The 24,671-nt window shown below is 37.8% G+C and overlaps 1 protein-coding gene across 1 annotated transcript in view; it reads right to left on the bottom strand.

Moving 5' to 3' along the window:
• Window positions 1–24,671, bottom strand: part of ADAM2 (ADAM metallopeptidase domain 2) — a gene marked incomplete at its 5' end in the record, with an annotated part of 60,852 nt that overhangs the window by 4,749 nt on the left and 31,432 nt on the right. The window contains 3 exons of the mRNA XM_081269505.1: window positions 110–187; window positions 7,222–7,405; window positions 20,061–20,166. Of these exons, the coding sequence (XP_081125631.1) occupies window positions 110–187; window positions 7,222–7,405; window positions 20,061–20,166 (368 nt within the window). The remainder of the gene's footprint in view (window positions 1–109; window positions 188–7,221; window positions 7,406–20,060; window positions 20,167–24,671) is intronic.

Here is a 24,671-nt window from a genome sequence, read left to right as displayed (position 1 = left end):
GTGTGTGTGTGTGTGTGTGTGTGTATGTGTGTGTGGAGGAGCATTTGCTTTCTTGGGATAGTATAAATGATTTCTAGTCTTACCTCATAGCATTGGTACTGGTACTTACACCTTGATTGTTGCACGTTTGTGGTGTGCAGTCATAATTCAGGTATGAATTGTCTACACATTCCTTCTCCTTGCACACCTAAAGTGGAAAGTCAAACAGGTGATATGCCACCTGGATTTACCATTTAATCTAAAGCACTCCACTATACTGAGATTAGAGACTTCCACAAAATATCACCCCACCCAGTTTGAAAAGATAAAAAGTAACAAATACTGGCAAGAATGTGAAGAAAAGGGAACTCCTACACATTACTGGTGATGTAAAGTAGTGTGGCCATTATGAAAAGCAATATGGAGGAGAAGGAGGAGGAGGAAGAGAAGAAAAACAAACAAACAAACAAACAAATTAGAACTACCGTAGTATCCAACAATTCTACTCCTGGGTACTTGTCCAAAGGAAATGATATCAATACATTGAAGAGACAGCTGTGCTTTCCTGCCTACTGTAGCACTACTCACAACAGCCAAGGGAGTCAACTTAAATGCCCCTCAACAGATGAACATAGAAATATGAAACCAAAACCTTATTTTGGTGAGCACATGGATAAGCCTGGAAAAGATTAGATTAGGTGAAGTAAGGCAGCTTCAGAAGGAGAAAGACCGCAATCACACATGAATCTGAAAAGGTTAAATAAAAGTTAAGAATAGAATACCAGCGGCTGGAGATAATATGGGGGAAGGTGAGATGGAGAGAGATTGGTCAACAGGTGCAACGTTATGGTTAGAAAGGAGGAAAAAGTTCTAGCACTTACTGCTAACAACAGCTCATTCTATACTTCAAATAGTTAGAAGATTTTGAATATTCTTTAATGATAAAAGTTTAATGTGATAAATGTGTTAATTACTCTGATTTGATCATTACATAAGCATATACATATTTAAAAAACAAGCAAGTATAAAAAACAAGCATTATTGTAATTGTTATTTGCAACTCCACTTTTTATTTTCTATGAGGTAGGAAAAACAAATGTATAAAAATAATTATAAATCTGTTAACAGGTACACACAGTAGGATGGGATATTTTGACATGAAAAATGAGCAGAGGGTGAAAATGTAAAGGAGTGGAGATTTTGTATGTGACAGATGTTACTTTGTTGACAATCCAAAATAGATTGTTATAATTTGGGAGATATTGTTTTATATCTTTTAAATCACAAAGAAAATATGGAAACCGTATCAAAGGAAAAAAGAAGGAAATCAAAATGTCCTGTTACAAAACATCAATTAACACAAAAGAAGGCACTACTAGAAGAAATGAGAGACAAAAAGTAACAGAAAACAGAAAACATCAACGAAAGTGGCACAAACACATTCTCTGACAGTGACTACATTAATGTTAATGGATTAAATTCTCCAATCTAATGGCATGGATTGGCAGAACGCATAAATCATGGCCATGCTGAGGGCCATCTGCAAGAGACTAACTGGATCTCTAAGACACGAACAGGTGGGAAATGAAAAAGATATTCCAGGCAAATAGTAATCGAAAGAGAACAGGCATGGGCAGAATATCAAAGAAGTACTTAAGGGCTGGGGATGTGGCTCAAGTGGTAGCGTGCTTGCCTGGCATGCATGCGGCCAGGGTTCCATCCTCAGCACCACATACAAACATGTTGTGACCCCTGAAAACTAAAAAATAAATGTTAAAAATTCCCTCTCTCACTCTCTCTTTAAAATAAAAAGAAGTACTTAAATCAAGTACTATTACAAGAGATAGAGAAGGACAATCTATATGGACAAAGGTCAGTTTATCAGGAAAACTTAACGAATCAATAAAGAAAATGTGGTATTAAAAAAAAAAGAAAATGGAATGCTGTTCACCCTTACAAAGTACATGTATGAAGACTTGAATTGGGTGTTTGGGTGTCAACATACCCTATTTACAGAGATATGAAAAATTGTGGTATATATGTGCATTAAGAATTGTAATGTAAAAAAGTACATGTATAATGGCATAAATTAGTGTGAACATACTTTATATACAGAGATATGAAAAAATTGTGCTCTATATGTGTAATAAGAATTGTAATGCATTTCACTGTTGTCGTGTATTTAAAAAATAATAATAAAATTTAAAAAAGAAAAGGTAAAGGATCTCACCCATGATAATTTAATTTACTATTTATTAGATTAAATTTGCCTTTTGTTAAAAAAAAAAGCAATGAAATTCTGATACATGCTACAAACACACGTGAACCTGGAAAGTGTTATGCAGGTGAAATAAGCCAGACCATACGTATCTTGTATGGTTCTACTTGCAGGAGGTACCTAGAATATTTAAATTCAGAGAGTAAGAAAGTGTAATAGTGGTGAGCAGCGTCTCTGAAGAGAGGTTACTGGGGTTTAATGAATTGCATAGGATGATGAGAAGTCTCTAGCAATGGAGCATGCACTGATGTTCCTGAACTCTAAACTCAAACAGGATTGCAGTGACAAAGTTTATGCTATCCATATTTTACCACAGAAATAGTTGGCAGGCCATGTTCAGCTTTGTAGATGAAGTGGTGAAATCGCTAAACTCAAGGTATGAGAATAATACATATTACCACCCCCATCAGCCAAGAATGTCTCTAAGTGTAACCTATTCAATTACTCAGCAGATGAAGATAGTGCATTCTGGACACAGTGTTTCCATGACTGAGAGGGTAGGAGGTGAAGCAGAACACTTACAGAATACATACAATAAAGGGGTTAGCAGAATAGAGAGCCCAGAAATAAACCTAAGCATGCATGCTCAATGGATTTTGGACAAAGCCATGAAGAAGACACAATGAGGAAAGAATGGTGTCTTCAGTAAGTGGTGCTAGGAAAACTATATCCACATGCAGAAGAATCCGACTGGACCCCTTTCTTACACCATACACAAAAGCAAGCTCAAAATGAAACCATAAAACTTCCAGAAGAAAACATAGGGAAAGTTCCTTGGTATTGGCCTGGTAATTAGCTTTTGAATATTACATTCACAATACAGCAACAATAGCAAAAATCAACAAGAGAAACTAAAGAGTTTCTGCAAAGCAAAAGATACAATTAACGAAATGGAAAGGCAACCTGAGGCTTGAGAGAAAAAATTTGCAAGCTGTATATCTTATAAAAGGTTAATATCTAAAATATGTAAGGAATTCATACAACACAGTGGCAAAAATACATATTTATAGTAATCTGATTGAAATGGGCAAAGGGACAAATAAACATTTCTCAAAGAAGATATAAAAGTGGCCAACAGGTATATAGTTCTTGGTCTAATCATCAGGGAGATGCAAAACAAAGCCACCATAGCATATCAACTCACTTATTAGGATGCTCAACATTGAGAGAAATACGTTGGCAAGGATGAGGACAAAGGGGGACCTTATTCCCTGTTGGTGCGAGTGTGAGTTAACAACAGACACTATGGAAAACTATATGGAAATCCTTCAAAACACCAAAACTGGAACTACTGTATGAATCAGCAAACCCACTCCAGAGCACATACCCAAGGGAACGAAATCAGCACTTCCGTGTTCATTACCCATGAGTCACAACAGCCAAGCAACCTGAGAGCCTATCAACAGATTTTAAATGTATCAAATCTGTCTGGATTCATTTATTCATCTTGTGTTTCATTCATAGTTAATCATTTTAACTTTTTAAATCTTTATTTAAGGTTCATAACACACTGCTTTGATGGACAGCACTTGATGTGTTTCTTTTGGAAAACAAAATTGTGGTATTTATCTACCTTCCATCTATCTACAAAATGGGATATTTTTCAGCCTTGAAAAGGAACTGCTGAATGAACGTACAGAGCATTATGCTGAGTGAAATAAGGCAGACACGGAAAGACAGATACTGCAAGATGTCACTTATGTGTGGGAATAAAAAAGAAAAACTCAAATACCTGGAAATGGAGGGCAAGAGGGAGGTTACCAGGGGTGAGGAGGAGGAGATGGAGGTACAAACTCACAGTTATATAGGATAAGTCTAGAGCTCTCATGGACAGTACAAGGATTGTTGTTCTAATATTATACACTAAAACTTGCTAAAAGACCAGACTTCAGGTGCTCATAACTAACACACAGACTCGCACATACAGGTAGCTGAGAAAGTGGTGGACAGGTTAATCAGTTTATTTCTAGTAATCATTTCACTATGTACATGTATATCACCTGTCATGTTGTACACCTTAAATATCTATGACAAAATTTTTCAATAAAAGTTAGAAATTTAAAAAGGGATTAACTATGCATAAAACACAGAATGAATCAGCCAAGATAGCCATTATTTCATGACATATGAAATATATATATAAAACTATTTCATCATAATATAAAATAGTATTCATAATAATATGAAATTTATTTTTCACAATAAGAGACTTTTTTTTTTTACAAAACACATAAATGTCACAGAATACATTTTCAATTAGAGATCTATGATTTGCAAAATACAACTAATGGGATAGTCTCTGGGGACACAGTGATAAACACCCTACACTTTTGACCTTTAACATGGATTCCAGCTGGGGCTCACTATGACAGGGTGGGTGTGGTGTTGCAGGTGCAGCCAGTGCACTTCCACCTGCTCAGCTCCTGGCAGCAGTGTGACATGCCACTTGCCTACGTCTTCTGGCTTTGTTCTTTTATATGAGTGCACAAATGCTTTCCCTTTAGGAATTTGAAACCAGTCACTCTTTCTGGGGCTGAGGACTGAACCCAGGCCCGTGCGCATCTAGGCAAGTGCTCTGCCACTGAACTCAGCTACATCCCCATGTTTCCCCACCTTGATGATAATTTTTAGAGGCAAATAAAAAATCATGTTGCCCCCAATTTTAAAGATATTTTCACATTCTTCAGCTGTTAAATTTCTAAGTTGAGGGTGGGTAAAAAAAAAATCCCAGAGTGTTGAGGTGGTCTTCCTTGTCATTAACTTGTCAGAGGCAATGCCATGTTCCTCATGGGGTCCCTGGTGGGGTCAGTCAGCCAGAGTGGGGTGCCATGTCATAAGACAGCAAGTGTGGGGGCTTTCTTGTTTCCATTCTATTCCTCTCTGACTTCTTCATTTGCCCTCTTTGATTCATGTATGGATATTTCCCACCCTGGTCTGCCTCAAGAAATATGTTTATTAGAGCCTTATAGATAAGCAGAGTCGTCGGGTGGATCCTGACAAAGTCGAACACGCGTGGCATCTGATTTCACGTCCCAGTTCGCATTGCCCCTTTTTTCCCTGCCCTCCTCCCTCCTCCCATTCTCCTTCCTCCGCTGGTCCTTCTTTCACCCGTCTATTTGTTGATTTTTGATTGGTGCTTTCCACGTGCATATAAAGGTGAAATTCCCCGTGGTATAGCGACATATGCACAAAGCATAATTTTTAAAAATGGATTCCTCATATCCTCCCTCTTTCCCGTCCTTCCTTCTCTCTCTCTCTACTCCTTCTCTACAGATCTTCCCTGTGTCCTTAAGATCTCTGGCCCTTCCCTTCTTCTTTCCCCTGTTTTCCTATCGCTGTTTGGGCTGATACTTTGTTTGTGAAGTTTCAGATCCTTTAACTACACATCTCTTGGTTACATTCCTTTCAGGGATAGCTATAAAGGAAGAGGTAATGTTCAAAATTTTTACACTTATTCACTAGTACCCAAATCTCTTACCCTTTCTTTGCTGACAAGAGGAATTTAAAAATTTCTCATGATAATGTATTCATTCAAATCCAAATGAACATTCACATATGAGCTATTCCAAAAACAATGAACACATAAAAATTGTCAAAGTACTCAAAGAGTAGCTGGCTTGATCATCATCCACTAACGAATAGCAGATACATGACATTTTTGCTCTTCCTCACTCATGTAGCCTAGAAATAATTTACAACTAAAGATAGTCTTGGGTTTTAATTTGGTAAGTGTTTTTGCAAAGTAAATTCCATGAAAGCAAAGGTAGTACAAAGTCTTAAAGATGATCTAGTTTTTGTGCAAGCACTTGGTGTTACAATTTTTTCTTTTGTATACTTTTTCTCCTTTCCAATTTTCTGAGCAAATATTTAGCAAAGTTAGGTTGTAATAGAACTATTTGTATGGAATATATTTCCTTAACTAAATGAAAAAAGATCTATTTTAAATATGTATACATTCATAATGACAATTAATATGTGACAAAATTCTTAGATTTCACTTATACTTGCTGACAACCAAAATGTGGAAAGTCGTTTTCTTTTTCTTACTGTTTACTCACAAAAAATATCTTTCAGCTCCCAAGTATATTTTGGCTTTCCCTCTTTTCTTCAACAAGTGGTTTACTATATTCTGGCTTTATGATTTCAAGTTTGCACATGAGACTAATTTGAACTTGAACCATCTTCTGTACCTATGTGTATGCATACAGGTATTCAATATTTCACAAAATGGGAAAATCTTGGAAGACAAGAAATGTTGACACAGAGCTCATGTGTCTGATAATGTTGAGTGACAAAATATCAAAAGCAGATAAAACAATGGAATATTTTATGAAAATATAAAGATATACTAGAGAAATAGTCTATAGCTCTATATATGTATGTGGAAATGGAGGAAGGCTCATGAAAATGCAAAGCATGATTGTATTTCAGATATGTAACTTGTTTGCTTTATGAATTCTTTATTTTCATTATCTTAATGGACATATATTATTTAAACAACTATTTAAAATCAATGATATCACAAGATAGTTTGTGACATTTGAAGTACTCTGTATAATATGAGATAATTTGGGGCTGGGGTTGTGGCTCAGTGGTAGAGCACTTGCCTCGCTTGTGTGAGGTACTGGGTTCGATCCTTAGCACCACATTAAAAAAAAAAAAAAACTAAATAAAAGTATTGTGTCCATCTACAACTAAAAATTTTTAAAAACATGAGATAATTTAATACAGTGAATGAACAGTGTGATTCTTAATTCAGTGCATATGTGCAGCATCGGTAAGAAAAGTATAAAATCATTGGTGAAATATTATAGTAATATCATCTATGCATGGTGACTGATTGCAGTATTTTTTTCTTATTTTCTAAATTTCTATTTTGATTGCACACTTAAATTCTGAGGAAAAATACTAAGTTTATCATGTAATAAAAAATATTAGGAAGTTAGGAAGAAAAGAACACCAACCTTGTTTGCAGCACAAACAGTTCCATCTTTTACCCACATGTTCTTTATTTCTGCATGACCCTTGTTATATTCCAAAGAAACACAGATGTCTCCAGTTATGTTGGCATAAATGGCAGTGGCATCTTTCAATTGAAGGATATGACTACCTCCATATTTACATATTAATTTTCCACATTTCCGATCCCTAGAATTTATCCACAAATGAAAAACATTAATTTTAATAGAGAAATATTTGAATGTCATTTCCAAAGTGAATAGATGTAAATAAAAATTCAAGATCTGCAAAAGGATGCAGGCAACAATTAATTTCAAAAGCCCACCCCAAAAAAAACCCACTAAAAACATGAATTCATTTTAATAATACGGAATAAGAAGCATTTGAAAAAACAAAACCTCCATGCAAAACTGAAAGCTCTCAATAAGCCAGGACCAGAAGGAAACTTCCTCAACCGAATAAGGAATGAAGGAAGAGTATCTGTAAAATCTCTGTAGCTAACGATAAACTTAAGAGTGAAAGGCTGAATATTTCTGCATAAAATCAGGAAGGAGTAAGCATATTCTCTTTATCCACTTAAAAGTGAACATTTTAATGGAGATCCAGAAGTGCAATCAAGTTAGAAAGAAACTGAAGGCATACCTATTGGAAAATAACATGTACTTAGAAACTGACTTGCATATGACATGATACTAGACATAAAGACTAAGAAACTCACACACAGAAGAAAAAAGTTCAGGAAGGTCACACAATGCCAAAGATCAAGATTAATATAAAGGAGCCAAAGAAAGTCTAGTAGAGTGGAAGGAAAAGGGGAAAGGAGATGGAGGAAGGGAGGGGGAAACCGGAGGGAAAAGGTGGGAGCAGGGGGAGGGGAAAAGGAGGAGGGAAAAGGGGGGATCTTGAACTGAAATCAATTTCCATGCCTGGGTGAGTTTGTGGTGATGAACTCCAATACTATATATAATCATAAAGCTCTAATAAAAAAGATCAATATAAAACATCATTTGTTGGGTAAAGGGACAGAATGGGTACTCACAGAAGAAGAAATACAAATGGTCAACAAATATAGGAAAAGATGTTGAACATCTCTAGCAATGAGAGAAAGGCAAATTATAACTATACTGAGATTCCATTTCACTCCACTCAGAATGGCAATTATCAAGAATACAAGTAACAATAAATGTTGGCAAGGATGTGGGGGAAAAGACACACTTATACATTGCTGGTGGGACTGAAAATTGGTGCAACCACTCTGGAAAGCAGTGTGGAGGTTCCTCAGAAGACTAGGAATGGAGCCATCATTGACCCAGTTATCTCACTCCTTGGTGTATACCCAAAGGACTTAAAATCAGCCTACTACAGTGACGTGGCCACTTCAATGTTCATAGCAGCTTAATTCACAATAGCTAAACTATGGAACCAATCTAGGTGCCCTTCAACAGATGAATGGATAAAGAAAATGGGGAATATATACACAATATAATATTAGCCATAAAGAAGAATAAAATTATGGCATTTGTTGGTAAATGGATGGAACTGGAGACTGTCATGCTAAGTGAAATAAACCAGTCCCCCCAAAACCAAAGACTGAATATTCTCTCTGATATGTGGATGCTAAACCATAACAAGGGAGGGGAAGTACAGAAGTTCTTCATTGGATTAGACAAAGGGGAATGGAGGGGAGGTATGGGGGAGGGAAATGGGAAAGACAGTAGAATAAATGGGACATCACTTTCCTATGTTCATATATGAATACACGACGAGTGCAACTCCACATCACGTACAATTGCAAGAATGGGATCCTAATTAGAATAAGTTATACTCCATGTATGTATAAGATGTCAAAATATACTCTAGTGTATATCTAAAAAGAACAAATAAAAAAGTTAAAAAGTAATAAAAACCCTCATTTATAATTTTGTTTTGATAATTACAGATCAGCAACAATGTGAAAATTAAATTTAGAAAACTATTGTGTTCATGATAGCCTTGAAAACACAGTATTTAGGGATGTATTTAGCAAAAGGAAGAGGCCCCTTGCACACAGATTCTAGTAAACTAGCAGAAAGAAAAAAAAATCAAAGACTAAAATAAATTAAGAGACATTCTAAATTCATTACTGGGAAAATTCAACAGTCCTAAGATGATGACTCATGGACCTTTCCTCATCCCTCACTATGAATTTCTGTAAAACAGATGAAACCTGAATAAAGGGCATGAATTTGCCAATGTTCAATTTCCTGATTTTGATCTTGTACTGCAGATTTTTACGTCACGGCAGATGTTGCCTTGTGGAAGCGAGCTGAAAGTTACAGGGATCCTCTCCATCACCCCTGCCGTGATTTCCACAACTGTGAACCTACAGTTACTTAAGGACAGAAAGATGCAAAGTAATGGCATGAAGTCCAAACCTGTGATACCAACTTCATGAGGATAAAACACTTAGTGGTGTGCATGTGCTCAACAGGAAAATCAGATTCTTTAAAGAGTCATGTAAAGAAGGGAAGGAACAATATTATCAGTCCCAGTGCAGTTAGGGACAAAAAAGGTAGGGTTCAAAGTTTTCTTTTGTGAGGCACATAGATAATATGTTGCAGGATGGAATCTAGACGTGTGTACATTTTTAGCTAGACTTTACACAATTAAAAATGGGAAGCAATGGCTCTCTTTAAATACATCAGTTGAATTTATTTCAGCTGCCAAAAATTTGCTAAGCATTGCGAATAGCATATGTTTCAAAAGAGTTATTTTAAAATGAAAATTTTGGGAAGAAGGGAAGATGGCGGCGATGGGAGTGCATCACCCCAGTGCGCTGTGTCACCGTGCGGGAGAAAGACGAGGTGAAACGGCTGAAGACTACCTTGTTGGGAATTTCCAGTGAAATTGAGGTGCTCCAGAATCTAGAGGACGGATTTACATCGCGCGGGGTTTGGCTGCGGGGGCTCGGTCGCGGGCGATTTCTCCGCACGGAGGGTAGCAGAGCCTGGTCGGCGGACCGCCCTGCGGATGGAGTCTGCGGCGCGCGCTGGGTAGTGGCAAGGTACCGGGGCGGGAGTACAGCGATGCGGATTCTGGGGGCTCCTGCCAGCGGTGCAATGGCCGTGCTTAGTGCTGAGTTCCGGCTTTGAGACAGAGGAGAGGAGGGGTCCAGTTCAGTTCTTGACACCGGTCGGACCACGGAGGAGGACAGCAGCCGCCATCTTGGAGAGCTGATGGAATCATCCCTGTTTTCTACTGATCTCAGCTCATTCAGCTACGGAACAGGTGATTTCAGGCTGGTATTTGCCTGTGTCTCGCAGACAGATCGCTCAGGCTCGGGGCTGGAGAACCTGAGGAGAATACTCCTCGGGGCTCACTCCTGGCAAGGCGTGCGCCGGGCTTTGAGCGTCCGGATTCTGGTTCCCTGGGCTGCTTTGGCCCAGGACGGGGGAACCTGCGGGGACTGCGTGCTGAGGCCAGCTCCAAGTGGAACGTGCGCTGAGGGGTGGCTGGGCTCTGACTCCCGGAACAGTTTTGGCCCGGGGCTGGGGAGCCCGTGGGGACTGCGTCTTTGGGCCTGCTCCTAGCGGAGCGTGCACCGAGCTGGGAGAGTTTGGAGCGGCCGGGCTCGGGCTCCCAGGGCTGCTTTGGCTTGGGGCTGGGGAACCCGCGGGGGTCGCTCTGTGGAGCCTGCTCCTAGCAGAGCGTGGCCGGGATCGGAGAGGCCAGGTTCTGGCTCCCGAAGCTGCTTTGGCCCAAGGCTGGGGAACCTGCGGGGACTGCTTCTCGGTCCGGGTCCTGCTGGGGGCTGTGGGGGCCTCGGGGGCAGAGTGGAGCTGCCGCCTGTGCCCAGAGCAGGCCAAGTGACCCGCCGGTGTGGTATCACGACACCCCAACTGCAGCTGGGGCCGAGGAGAGTAGCCGCCTTCGCCTGGAACAGGACCAGCAACCCAACGGCGCGGTAGCCAAATCACCCCATTTGGAGTGGGGGCTGTGCAGAGCCGCCGTCTGAGCCTGCAAGGTAGGCAGACCTGCGACCCACTGGCAGGACAGGCCCGGCAGCCTGCCAGTGTGGTGGACAAGTAACACCGAGGCAGTCACGTCACACTGGTTGGAGTGGGGGTGGAGCAGAGCCACCGCCCGTGTCCGGAAAAGGCCCAGCGACCCGTTGGAGAGGCAGTCAGGTACCCCCACTGGGAGTGGGGGCTGAGCAGAACTGCCGCCCGAGCCTGCAAGGTAGGCAGAACTGCGACCCACCGGTGGAACAGGCTTAGAGGCCGACCAGCGTGGTAGACACATCACACCAATTGGAGTAGGGGCGGAGCAGAGCTGCCGCCCACATCCAGATCAGGACCAACGACCCGAGGGCGTGGTAGTTACGTCACCACAATTGGAGTGGGGGCAGAGCAGAGCCGCCACCCGCGCCCGCAGGGTGGGCAGACCTGCGACCGACCAGCGTGGTAGACAGATCACCCTAATTAGAGGAGGAGCACAGCCACTACCCACCCTGCAAGGGAGATCTCCCAAATATACAAGAGCAATATAAATAAATAGGTGGAAAATTTCAAAAACACAACAGTTTCACCAAGCAGAAAGAAACGCGAGCAGTATGAAAAGACAAGGAAAGAAAGGACCACAAGCAATGCAGGTTAACTCAACTTTAGAAGAGGTAATAGCTGCATCAGATGGAATGTCAGATAAAGAATTCAGGATATACTTCAGATGATCTGGAGTCTCAAGGAAGACATTAGACAGCAAAATCAGACAATGAAAGATCACTTTGACAAGGAACTACATAAACAAATCCAGGAAGCAAAAGATCAATTTCACAGGGAGGTAGAGGTAATAAAAAACAAACAAATAGAAATCCTAGAAATGCAGGAAGCAATAAACCAACTTAAAAACTCAATTGAGAATACTACCAGCAGAGTAGATCACTTAGAAGATAGAACATCAGACAATGAAGACAAAGTATTTCAACTTGAAAAGAACACAGACAGCTCAGCAAGTCTGCTAAGAAACCATGAGCAGAACATCCAAGAAACATGGGATAACATTAAAAGACCAAACTTAAGAGTCATTGGGATACAGGAAGGCACAGAGCTCCAAACCAAAGGAATAAACAATCTATTCAATGAAATAATACGAGAAAACTTCCCAGACCTGAAGAATGAAACAGAATCCCAAATCCTAGAAGCCTACAGGACGCCGAATGTGCAAAATCATAAGAGAGCCACACCTAGACACATTATAATGAAGATGCCCAACATACAGAATAAGGAGAGAATTTTAAAAGCTACAAGAGAAAAGAAGCAGATTACATTTAGGGGTAAACCAATCAGGATAACAGCTGATCTCTCAACACAGACTCTGAAAGCTAGAAGATCCTGGAATAACATATTTCAAACACTGAAAGAAAATGGGTTCCAACCAAGAATCGTGTATCCGGCAAAATTAAGCTTCAGGATGGAAGATGAAATTAAAACCTTCCATGATAAACAAAAGTTAAAAGAATTCGCAGCTAGAAAACCATCTCTTCAAAAAATCCTTGGCAAAACATTACAGGAAGAGGAAATGGAAAATAACATTGAAAACCAACAGTGGGAGGTAGGACAGTAAAGGGGGGAAAGTAATCAAAGAGGAAAACAAATCAGGTTTAGTAACATTAATAAACAAATATGGCTGGAGGAACAAACCATATCTCAATAATAACCCTAAATGTTAATGGCTTAAACTCACCAATTAAGAGACACAGGCTAGTTGAATAGATCACAAAACAAGACCCAACAATATGCTGCCTACAGGAGATGCATTTGATAGGAAAAGATATACATAGACTGAAGGTGAAAGGTTGGGAAAAATCATTCCACTCATATGGACTGCGGAAACAAGCAGGAGTGTCCATACTCATATCAAATAAAATAGATTTCAAGCCAAAGTTAATCAAAAGGGATAAAGAGGGACACTGCATACTGCTCAAGGGAACCATACACCAACAAGACATAACAATCATAAATATATATGCCCCAAACAACGGTGCAGCTATGTTCATCAAGCAAACTCTTCTCAAGTTCAAGAGTCTAATAGACCACCATACAATAATCATGGGAGACTTCAACACACCTCTCTCACCACTGGACAGATCTTCCAAACAAAAGTCAAATAAGGAAACTATAAAACTCAATAACACAATTAACAACCTAGACTTAATTGACATATATAGAATATACCACCCAACATCAAGTAGTTACACTTTTTTCTCAGCAGCACATGGATCCTTCTCAAAAATAGATCATATATTATGTCACAGGGCAACTCTTAGACAATATAAAGGAGTAGAGATAATACCATGCATCTTATCTGATCATAATGGAATGAAACTGAAAATCAACAATAAAAGAAGGAAGGAAAAATCATGCATCACTTGGAGAATGAACAATAGGTTACTGAATGATCAATGGGTTATAGAAGACATCAAGGAGGAAATTAAAAACTTCTTAGAGTTAAATGAAAACACTGACACAACATATCGGAATCTATGGGACACATTGAAAGCAGTTCTAAGAGGAAAATTCATTGCTTGGAGCTCATTCCTTAAAAAAAGAAAAAAACAACAAATAAATGATCTCATACTTCATCTCAAAATCCTAGAAAAAGAAGAGCAAAACAACAGCAAAAGAAGTAGAAGGCAAGAAATAATTAAAATCAGAGCTGAAATTAATGAAATCGAAACAAAAGAAACTATTGAAAAAATTGACAAAACTAAAAGTTGGTTCTTTGAAAAAATAAATAAAATCGACAGACCCTTAGCCATGCTAACGAAGAGAAGAGGAGAGAGAAACCAAATTACTAGCATACGGGATGAAAAAGGCAATATCACAACAGACACTTCAGAAATACAGAAGATAATCAGAAATTATTTTGAATCCTTATACTCCAATAAAATAGAAGATAGTGAAGGCATAGATAAATTTCTTAAGTCATATGATCTGCCCAGATTGAGTCAGGAAGATATAGACAACATAAACAGACCAATAACAATAGAGGAAATAGAAGAAACCATCAAAAGACTACCAACAAAGAAAAGCCCAGGACCGGATGGGTATACAGCAGAGTTTTACAAAACCTTTAAAGAGGAACTAACACCAATACTTTTCAAGCTATTTCAGGAAATAGAAAAAGAGGGAGAACTTCCAAATACATTCTACGAGGCCAACATCACCCTGATGCCTAAACCAGACAGAGACACTTCAAAGAAAGAAAACTACAGACCAATATCTCTAATGAACCTAGATGCAAAAATCCTCAATAAAATTCTGGCGAATCAGATTCAAAAACATATCAAAAAAATTATACACCATGATCAAGTAGGATTCATCCCTGGGATGCAAGGCTGGTTCAATATACGGAAATCAATAAATGTTATTCACCACATCAATAGACTTAAAAATAAGAACCATATGATCATCTCGATAGATGCAGAAAAAGCATTCGACAAAGTACAGCATCCCTTTATGTTCAAAACACTAGAAAAATTAGGGATAACAGGATCATACCTCAACATTGTAAAAGCAATCTATGATAAGCCACAGGCCAGCATCATTCTGAATGGAGAAAAATTGAAGGCATTCCCTCTAAGATCTGGTACAAGACAGGGATGCCCTCTCTCACCACTTCTGTTCAACATAGTCCTCGAAACACTGGCCAGAGCCATTAGACAGACGAAAGAAATTAAAGGCATAAAAATAGGAAAAGAAGAACTTAAATTATCACTATTTGCAGATGATATGATTCTATACCTAACAGACCCAAAAGGGTCTACAAAGAAACTATTAGAGCTAATAAATGAATTCAGCAAAGTGGCAGGATATAAAATCAACACGCATAAATCAAATGCATTCCTGTATATCAGCGACAAATCCTCTGAAACGGAAATGAGGACAACTACTCCATTCACAATATCCCCCCAAAAAATAAAATACTTGGGAATCAACCTAACAAAAGGGGTGAAAGACCTATACAATGAAAACTACAGAACCCTAAAGAGAGATATAGAAGAAGACCTCAGAGGATGGAAAAATATACCCTGTTCATGGATAGGCAGAACTAACATCATCAAAATGGCGATATTACCAAAAGTTCTCTATAAGTTCAATGCTATGCCAATCAAAATCCCAACAGCATTTCTTGTAGAAATAGATAAAACAATCATGAAATTCATATGGAATAATAAAAGACCCAGAATAGCAAAAACAATGCTAAGCAGGAAGTGTGAATCAGGCGGTATAGCGATACCAGACTTCAAACTATACTACAGAGCAATAGTAACAAAAACAGCATGGTACTGGTACCAAAACAGGCGGGTGGACCAATGGTACAGAATAGAGGACACAGTAACCAATCCACAAAACTACAACTATCTTATATTTGATAAAGGGGCTAAAAGCATGCAATGGAGGAAGGATAGCATCTTCAACAAATGGTGTTGGGAAAACTGGAAATCCATTTGCATCAAAATGAAACTGAATCCCTTTCTCTCACCATGCACAAAACTTAACTCAAAATGGATCAAGGAGCTTGATATTAAATCAGAGACATGGCGTCTGATAGAAGAAAAAAGTTGGCTATGATCTACATACTGTGGGGTCGGGCTCCAAATTCCTCAATAGGACATCCATAGCGCAAGAGTTAACAACTAGAATCAACAAATGGGACTTACTCAAACTAAAAAGTTTTTTCTCAGCAAAAGAAACAATAAGAGAGATAAGCAGGGAGCCTACATTCTGGGAACAAATCTTTACTCCACACACTTCAGATAGAGCCCTAATATCCAGAGTATACAAAGAACTCAAAAAATTAGACAATAAGATAACAAATAACCCAATCAACAAATGGGCCAAGGACCTGAACAGACACTTCTCAGAGGAGGACATACAATCAATCAATAAGTACATGAAAAAATGCTCACCATCGCTAGCAGTCAGAGAAATGCAAATCAAAACCACCCTAAGATACCATCTCACTCCAGTAAGATTGGCAGCCGTTATGAAGTCCAACAACAACAAGTGCTGGAGAGGATGCCGGGAAAAGGGTACACTTTTTCATTGTTGGTGGGACTGCAAATTGGTGCAGCCAATTTGGAAAGCAGTATGGAGATTTCTTGGAAAGTTGGGAATGGAACCACCATTTGACCCAGCTATTCCCCTTCTCGGTCTATTCCCTAAAGACCTAATGAGAGCATGCTACAGGGACACTGCTACATCGATGTTCATAGCAGCACAATTCACGATAGCAAGATTGTGGAACCAATCTAGATGCCCTTCAATAGATGAATGGATAAAAAAATGTGGCATTTATACACAATGGAGTATTACTCTGCTTTAAAAAATGACAAAATCATAGAATTTGGAGGGAAATGGATGGCATTAGAGCAGATTATGCTAAGTGAAGCTAGCCAATCCTTAAAAAACAAATGCCAAATGACTGCTTTGATATAAGGGGAGTAACCAAGGGCAGGGTAGGGACGAAGAGCTTGAGAAGAAGATTAACATTAAACAGGGATGCGAGGTGGGAGGGAAAGGGAGTGAGAAGGGAAATCGTATGGAAATGGAAGGTGATCCTCAGGGTTATACAAAATTACATATAAGAGGAAAGGAGGGGTAAGAGAAAAATAATACAAGTGGAAGAAATGATTTACAGTAGAGGGGGTAGAGAGAGAAAAGGGGAGGGGAGGGGAGGGGAGGGGAAGCGGGATAGTAGAGAATAGGATAGACAGCAGAATACATCAGACACTAGAATGGCAATATGTAAATCAATGGAAATGTAACTGATGTGATACAGCAATCTGTATACGGGGTAAAAATGGGAGTTCATAACCCACTTGAATCAAACTGTGAAATATGATATATTAAGAACTATGTAATGTTTTGAACGACCAACAATAAAAAAAAAGAAAAGAAAATGAAAATTTTGAGGATTAAAGTTACATTAAGGAATTAAAATATCTTTTGACATACTAGGGATGTCTATATATGTATATATAAATGATATGTATCAGTTAGGGTATTATGTTCTAGGGATTAATGTGAGCACCTGCTTGGAGTACATGCTATGCCATTTCATTTTGGTTTGGCCCATGTATTCTGTTTGGCATCAAGCCACCCAGGTTGTCTTTTTTTTTTTAAACACATTTTTAGTTACAGTTGGACACAATATCTTTATTTTAGTTATTTACTTACTTAATGTGGTGCTGAGAATCAAACCCAGAGCCTCAGACATGCCAGGCAAGCGCTCTACCACTGAGCCGCAGCCCCAGTCCCCAAGTTGTCTTAATGATCCCCTAATCTGGGCTGGGGAAGTAGCTCAGTGGTGGAGTGCTTGACTAGGTTACATGAGTCCCTGGGCTCAATCCCCAGCACCACAAAAATAAATGAATGAATAAGTAAAGAAATATAGATAAGATGACCTCCTAATCAGCAGCAGTTCAGCCATCCTGGAAACCCGGATATCTCAGAGCAATTTGCTGTGACCTGATTTTTTTTGTCTTTGGCCCATGGAGGGAAGGGACAATGATCAAAGCAGCCCCTAGTTTTCAGGCAAAGGCCAGATGTTATCAGCAGGACCTTAGAGCACACAAAAGCTGTCCTGCACTCCTGGTGTCCCCTGCTGAACACAGGTGGTCCCAGAGAACACCAATGTTAAGCAAAGTCACCCTGTGACCATGGAAAATCAAGAAAGACAAGCATCCTCCACAGGTCATGTCTGAACACACAGAGAGGAGACGCAAACAAGAGGCATACGATCATGGAATTACCTCCACTTCTTGGAAACATCCATTTTAGAGCAAAGATCCACTTCCTGACACCCTCCTATAAACCACCCGACATAAGCACCAATCTGACAGTGTGAGTCTATAAAACTCTGAAGCCAAGGTGCTCACAGTTTCCCATCATGTGTGTCTGTGCTACAGTGTGTGATGGATGCAATTTAACTCCAGCTGTGCTCCTGGTGGCCTTTGGCTGGAAGGCATTGCAATAAGGTGGAATTGTTTGCAACATACAGCATGTGCATGTTCACACATGCTCCGACACACACACTTTGAGCACACTGGCACATGACTAGAAAGGAAAGGATTGCATGAAATTTGAGCCTTAAGACAGGAACTGTGTAACATGGTATTTTGTAGATAAGACTTTTTAAAAAATTCATGCAAGCACATTCAATTTTCTTAACTTGAATATCAGGGGACAGAATTAGAAGATGTGCACAGGTGCTGTCCTCTATTAAAAGGAACTTGGGTTCCTTGGACAAACAGCTGTATGCAGAGCCTGGGAAGAGAGGAGGAACAGAAGCCCCAGCATCTGTTCTTGTGTGTGCTAGAAAAATTTGGAAGTTCTAAAAGAATCATGTAGACTTTTGGTACAGTGATCAACTGAAAGAGGTTCTCATGAGTCAAACTGAGATGATTCAAGAAAATAATTTCAAAATACATTACTATTGGTACAAAAATATTGAAAACATTTTTGAATGGTAATGTATTCCATTGAATAAATAATAATTACCGATTCAGAATGGATATTAATGAGTACATAGATAAGGAAAGGCACAAATTTAAACAGAGAAGTGGACTGATTTTTCCTGCAGTACATTTGTACCTGTACAAAGCAAAATAAAAAAATTGAGTTAAAAATTCATCAAAGAATTTGAAAACAGGTGGATCAAAGAATATGCCCACAGTCTCAACATGACTCACTCTCAAATTATATGTTAACTACAATGGGAAAAATTAGAACATCACAATTGGGAGACTTAAAAAAAAACTCAACCAAACAATTTAACATGCAATTTCCAATTTTGAAAGAAAATTGTATGCACTTGTAAAAAAAATTTATGTACATTCGAGAGTACAGCATTACTTGTGTTGCAAAAAGATCAAAATGCAAACAAATCTAATTTTGAAAACTAACAGAAAATATCAAACAAATTCAAATTAGGAGAAAAATTCTACAAAAGAAATGGCCTGTAGTGTTTAAGAAAAGCAAACACCTAAGGAGAAGAAACAAATGAAAGGAGAAGAAATGTTCTGGATTAATGAAGCCTGAAAGTACATTCTGAATAGATGCAAATACCTGACTTTGCATTAATTCCTGAGCAAAGGAAAATAGTTCTAAGGAAAAGGTTTAAAAAACGAATGAAATTTTAATATGATTTATCTTTTATAACTACAATAGAATTTATTCACAGGAAAGACAGGCTGATTGATTTAGGGGTCATGAAGCACAATCTCCAACTTCCACTCAAGTGGGACATACAAATTATGGACAGAGAAGACTTATAAAAACAGGAAGATAAAACAAATTCGTAAAATGTTAACTACTGATAAATCTCATCAAAGGGGAATATGGGATTTTTTTGTGCTGTTGGTGCCTGAGGTCACCCAAAGAGGTCAACAATGAAATTAGGATGTAAAGTCAAGAAGTCTGGTGATAGAATGTACGTACGTCTGTTCTTCAGCACTATGCTTTCTAGATAGTAAAAAATTCATGTATTTTCATTTCAACCCTATCAGGATCATCATCCCTTGTAAAATTAAGGAGATGGCATGCGAAACAAAAAAAAATAATTACTGATGAGCAATTAATGTACCTTTGTATAAACAAAAACCTTGATGATAAAAACAACAGGGATGATTTGGATGAGAAAGAGAAATGTTGTGTATTTCTGCATCTATGACATGTATCATTTCATGAAACATGGTCTTACTTCATGGGTAGATGATACTTTGTTTATATATAAACTTAATTGGTGACATTTTCAAATACAAGGCTATAGAGGTTCTCTGTCAGGGTTTCCTAAAGCGTACTTAGCTTCACATGCTTTGTATCCATTATCAGTTATACCACAGTTCCCAGAAATGTCAGTCTTAGAGTTAAGTTCGTTGTAACAGTCTTCAGAAGCAAATATTGATCCTGAAAAAGAGTGAATTTATTCTAAGTATGTTTTTTAACTCTAATATTGTGTTAAAAAGCTGGACTTCCTACATTTATATTAAACAATATATAATATAAACAAAGTATAACTAGCAAGGGATATTTCAGGGACATTACAAAGTGACGTTACATAATTAATTTTTAAGTAGCATAATATTCCCGAGTGTATATGCACTTACATATCAATAGCAGATCTTCGAATACTTGAAGCAAAAAGTGATAATTTGAAAAGAGAAAAGTCCACAGTTATAACTGAAGACTTCAATGTTTCTCTTTCAGTAATTTGTATAAACAAGAAGGCAGAGGTATAAAATGCTTGAAAACTAATATCACCTAACTTGACCTAATAGACCTTCATTTTATTAAACACTAAAAGTTACAATCACAGAATACACATCTTGTTCAAAAATATATAAAACATTAAGGTAGACCATATTTGAGACATAAAATAAACCTTAACAAATTTTAACATCCTGGAATCATAGGAACATTTTCCAGACCATAACACTTCTCACCTTCACAATAGCAAAGCCATTTCAATTGTGAAGTCTGCACGGAATCAAACAATGCTCTACCAACAGGGGCTGCCAGATAAGGAGGGGATGGAGCTGAACATCTAGACTCCCTAGCAAATTTGGCCAGTCTGGGTAAGAGCTGTAAACAAACAGCAATATATTTGTGTCAGACAGACTTCTTCATAGTTGGGAGATTCTCAAATCGAAATCCAAGAAAGATCTCCAGTTCAGAAACCCCAGCAAGAAGAAAATTGAGTATCTGTAAGACAGTTATTACATTAACTGCTTCATGTAAACTGCTCCCCAATGTCTTCCCACAATTTGCATTTTACCAGAGTTCTAATTTGATGTATTTTGTCATTATTTGAATCCTTTTTGATACCTCTTCTCCTTTTTCGTCCATGTCCGTCCTCTTCCACTCCTTTATCCATTTTTCTCTCATTTTACTTCTGTATCCCTTTTAATCTTTCTTCTAATTCAACTTGGCATACTGTAACAAATGCTTGATCTCTTCACATAGTCTATATTATTTCTAACCCACTTTTCTCTTTGGTTAATGGAGTTGCAGAGATTTTTGGTAATAATTCTTATTGCATATGTTGACATATGGCTTGTTTTTAAATTACCACTGTTACTTGAAGTTACTGTCTTCTCAAATTGCTAGTGGTGGTTGGACTTATCACTTGATTATGCTGATCAAATGTGTAGAAGCTAAGACACACCCAAAGTCAAGTGCTTCTCATGAAGAGATAACTATTCACTGAAGGACTTTAACATTAAAGAGGAAGAGAGATCCACCTCAACACATGCACAAATATAGGACCTCAGAAAACATTAGAAAACACGCCAAGAAGATGCCTTCAAAAGTTTATAACCCCCCACTGGCTGAATCCACAAATAATAAAGTAGATGAAATCCCAAGGAATTAAAACAAGCTTATTGCTAAGGTGATCAATGAACTAAGAGAGAAAACACAGGATTTGAAAGAGAATGTCAATAGAGAGAGATGGGTTCTGAAAATGAAACAAATAGAAACCCCAGCATGAAAGACACAGTAAATCAGATTAAAAATTCAGTTAAAAGTCTCTTGGACAACATTAAGAGACCCAACATAAGAATTATTGGAATTGAGGCCGTAACTGAGATACAGGCTAATGACACTGAGAGCCATTTCAGTGAAATAAATATAAGGGATGATATGGACATCTACATACAGTATGCAAAAAAGAACCTCTGTGTGACATTATAATTAAAATGCCAAATATATGGGATAAGGATGGAATTTTAAAAGCCTCAGGGGGAAATGTAACATTTAGAGGAAAGTAAAAAAATCAGAATAACATCTGATTTCTTAAAAAAAAAAGGCAGGAAATAATGTAAACATCTCCCTATAATAATGAGTGTAAATGGTCTAAATTCTCCAACTAAAAGACATGGACTGGCAGAGTGGATTTTTAAAAAGACCCAACTATATGTTGTCTGCAAGAGACTTACCTCTTAGCAAAGACATCCAGAGGCTGAAAGTGAAGGGTGGAAAAAATATTCCATGCAAATGGAGCCTAAAAGAAAACCAAGAGTAGCCATACTTATGTTCAACAAAGCAGACTCCAAGCCAAAATTAATTACAAGAGACAAAGACGATCACTTCATATGGTAAAAGGAACAATCCAACCAGAATATAATATATATATATATATATATATATATATATATATATATATATATAATAGTAATAAATATTTCTGCCCCACCATGGGTGCACCTGATTATATAAAACAAATGCTAGATGCCAATACAACAATACCAACTGATTTCAATATACCTTGATCAACAATAAGTAGGCCAATCAGATATAAAATCAGTAAAGACACTTCAGATCTAAAGTTTATTATAAATGAAATGGGCATAGCAGACATCTCTAGGCTATTTCACTCAACAATAGTTGAATTCATTTTTATCCCTCAGATGTTCATGGAACATTCTCCAAAAGAGAACACATTTTATGTCATAAGCAAGTCTTAGCAAATAAAAAAAATCAAAATGATTTCTTGCATCTTATCATATCGTAATGAAATTAGAAACAGCAAGAAAACATACTGGGGCTGGGGATGTGGCTCAAGCAGTAGTGTGCTCGCCTGGCATGCGTGTGGCCCTCGTTCGATCCTCAGCACCACCTACAAAGATGTTGTGTCTGCCGAGAACTAAAAAATAAATATTTAAAAAATTCTCTCTCTCCCTCCCTCTCTCTCTCTCTCTCTTAAAAAAAAGAAAAAGAAAACATACTGAAGCTATGTAAACACATGGAGATCGAACAATATACTTTAAATGATGAATGGATTATAGAAGAAATCACAGAATTTAAAAATTTAAAAGTAATGCAAGAAATTTTAGAGGTGAAATGATTGGGTTACGAGAGCCTTAATCTAATCAATTTGAATGGATTGGTTGGTTGGTACTTTTAGACAGATAGGACATGGCTAGAGGCATGTCTTTGGGGTTTATATTTTGTTCCTCGTGAGTCAAACTTAGTCTCTTTCTCTATTTTGTCATATTTTGAGCTCTTTTCCTCTGCCACACCCTTCCACCGGGCACAGACAAATGGAGTTGGTCATCTATGGAGAGATCTCAGAAACTGAGCTCTAAATAAAATTTCCCTTCTCTAAAATTGTTCTTATCAGGTAAAAGCAATGAAAAAGCTGACTAAAACAAGAAATAGAACATATCAGAATCTTGGTGTCATTATGAAGAGGGCTCTAAGAGGAAATTTTATAGTTATGAGTGCCTACATTAAAAAAAAATCAGAAAGACCCCAAACAACCTAATTATGCATCTCAAGGTTCTAGAAAAACAAAAACAAAACAAAATAAGTACAAAGAAGGACGTTATTAAGATAAAAGCTGAAATTAACAAAACAGAGAATAAAAAAAACAAAACAAAGAATCAATGTTACAAAGAGTTGGTTCTTTGAAAAGATAAAAAATATTGGTAAACCATTAGCTAAGCTAACCAAAAAAAAAAAAAAATGCAGAAAGATCATTAGGGACTATTTTGAAAACATATATTCCAATAAATTGGAAAATCCAGAAGAAATGGTTCCATTTCTAAACACATAAGACATACCAACATTGAACCAAGAGGATATAGAAAACCTGAACAGACCAACAACAAGCCACGAGATTGAAGCAGTAATACAATCCTTCCAACAAAGGAAACACCAAGACCAGATGGATTTTCAGCTGAATTCTACCAGATCTTTAAAGACTAATAACCAATGATCCCCAAATCACTCCATGAAATATAAAAGGGTAGAACACTTCTAAATTCATTCCTCAAAGTCAGTATCAACTTGATACCAAAACCAGATAAGGATATGTCAAGTAAAGAAAACCACGGACCAATATCTCTATTGAACATAGATGAAAAAAATCCTTAATAAAATATTAGCAAATTGTATTAAAAAACATATGAAGAAGACCATACGTCATGCTTAAGTTTGTTTCATTCCAGGGATGCAAAGATGAGTCCGTATACATAAATCAATAAATGTCATTCAACATACAAATAGAATTAAGGACAAAAATCACAAGATCATCTCAACAGAAGGAAAAAAAAAAAGGTTTTTTGACAAAATTCAGCATCCATTCACAATAAAAACACAGAAGAAACCACGAAATTTATCTCCCCATCATTGAGGCTATTTATGATAAACCCAAAGCCAACATTCTAGCAAATGGTGGAAAATTGAGAGCATTTCCTCTAAAACTGGGAATGAGTCAAGATGTCTACTCTCACCACTCCTATTCAGAATAGTACCTGAAATTTTAGTTTGAGCTATTAGGCAAGATAATTGTTTAAGTTGCATTTTTAGCATTGCCATGATCAAAATACCTGACAAGAACAACTCAAGAGGAAAAGTTTATTTGGGGCTCACAGTTTCTGAGGTTTCAGTCCAATCATTACTCTGGGCCC

The sequence above is a fragment of the Spermophilus citellus genome (genome assembly GCF_964194105.1).
Source record: "Spermophilus citellus genome assembly, chromosome: 16".
NCBI lineage: Eukaryota > Metazoa > Chordata > Mammalia > Rodentia > Sciuridae > Spermophilus > Spermophilus citellus.
This window is presented reverse-complemented; position numbering and strand designations above follow the sequence as displayed.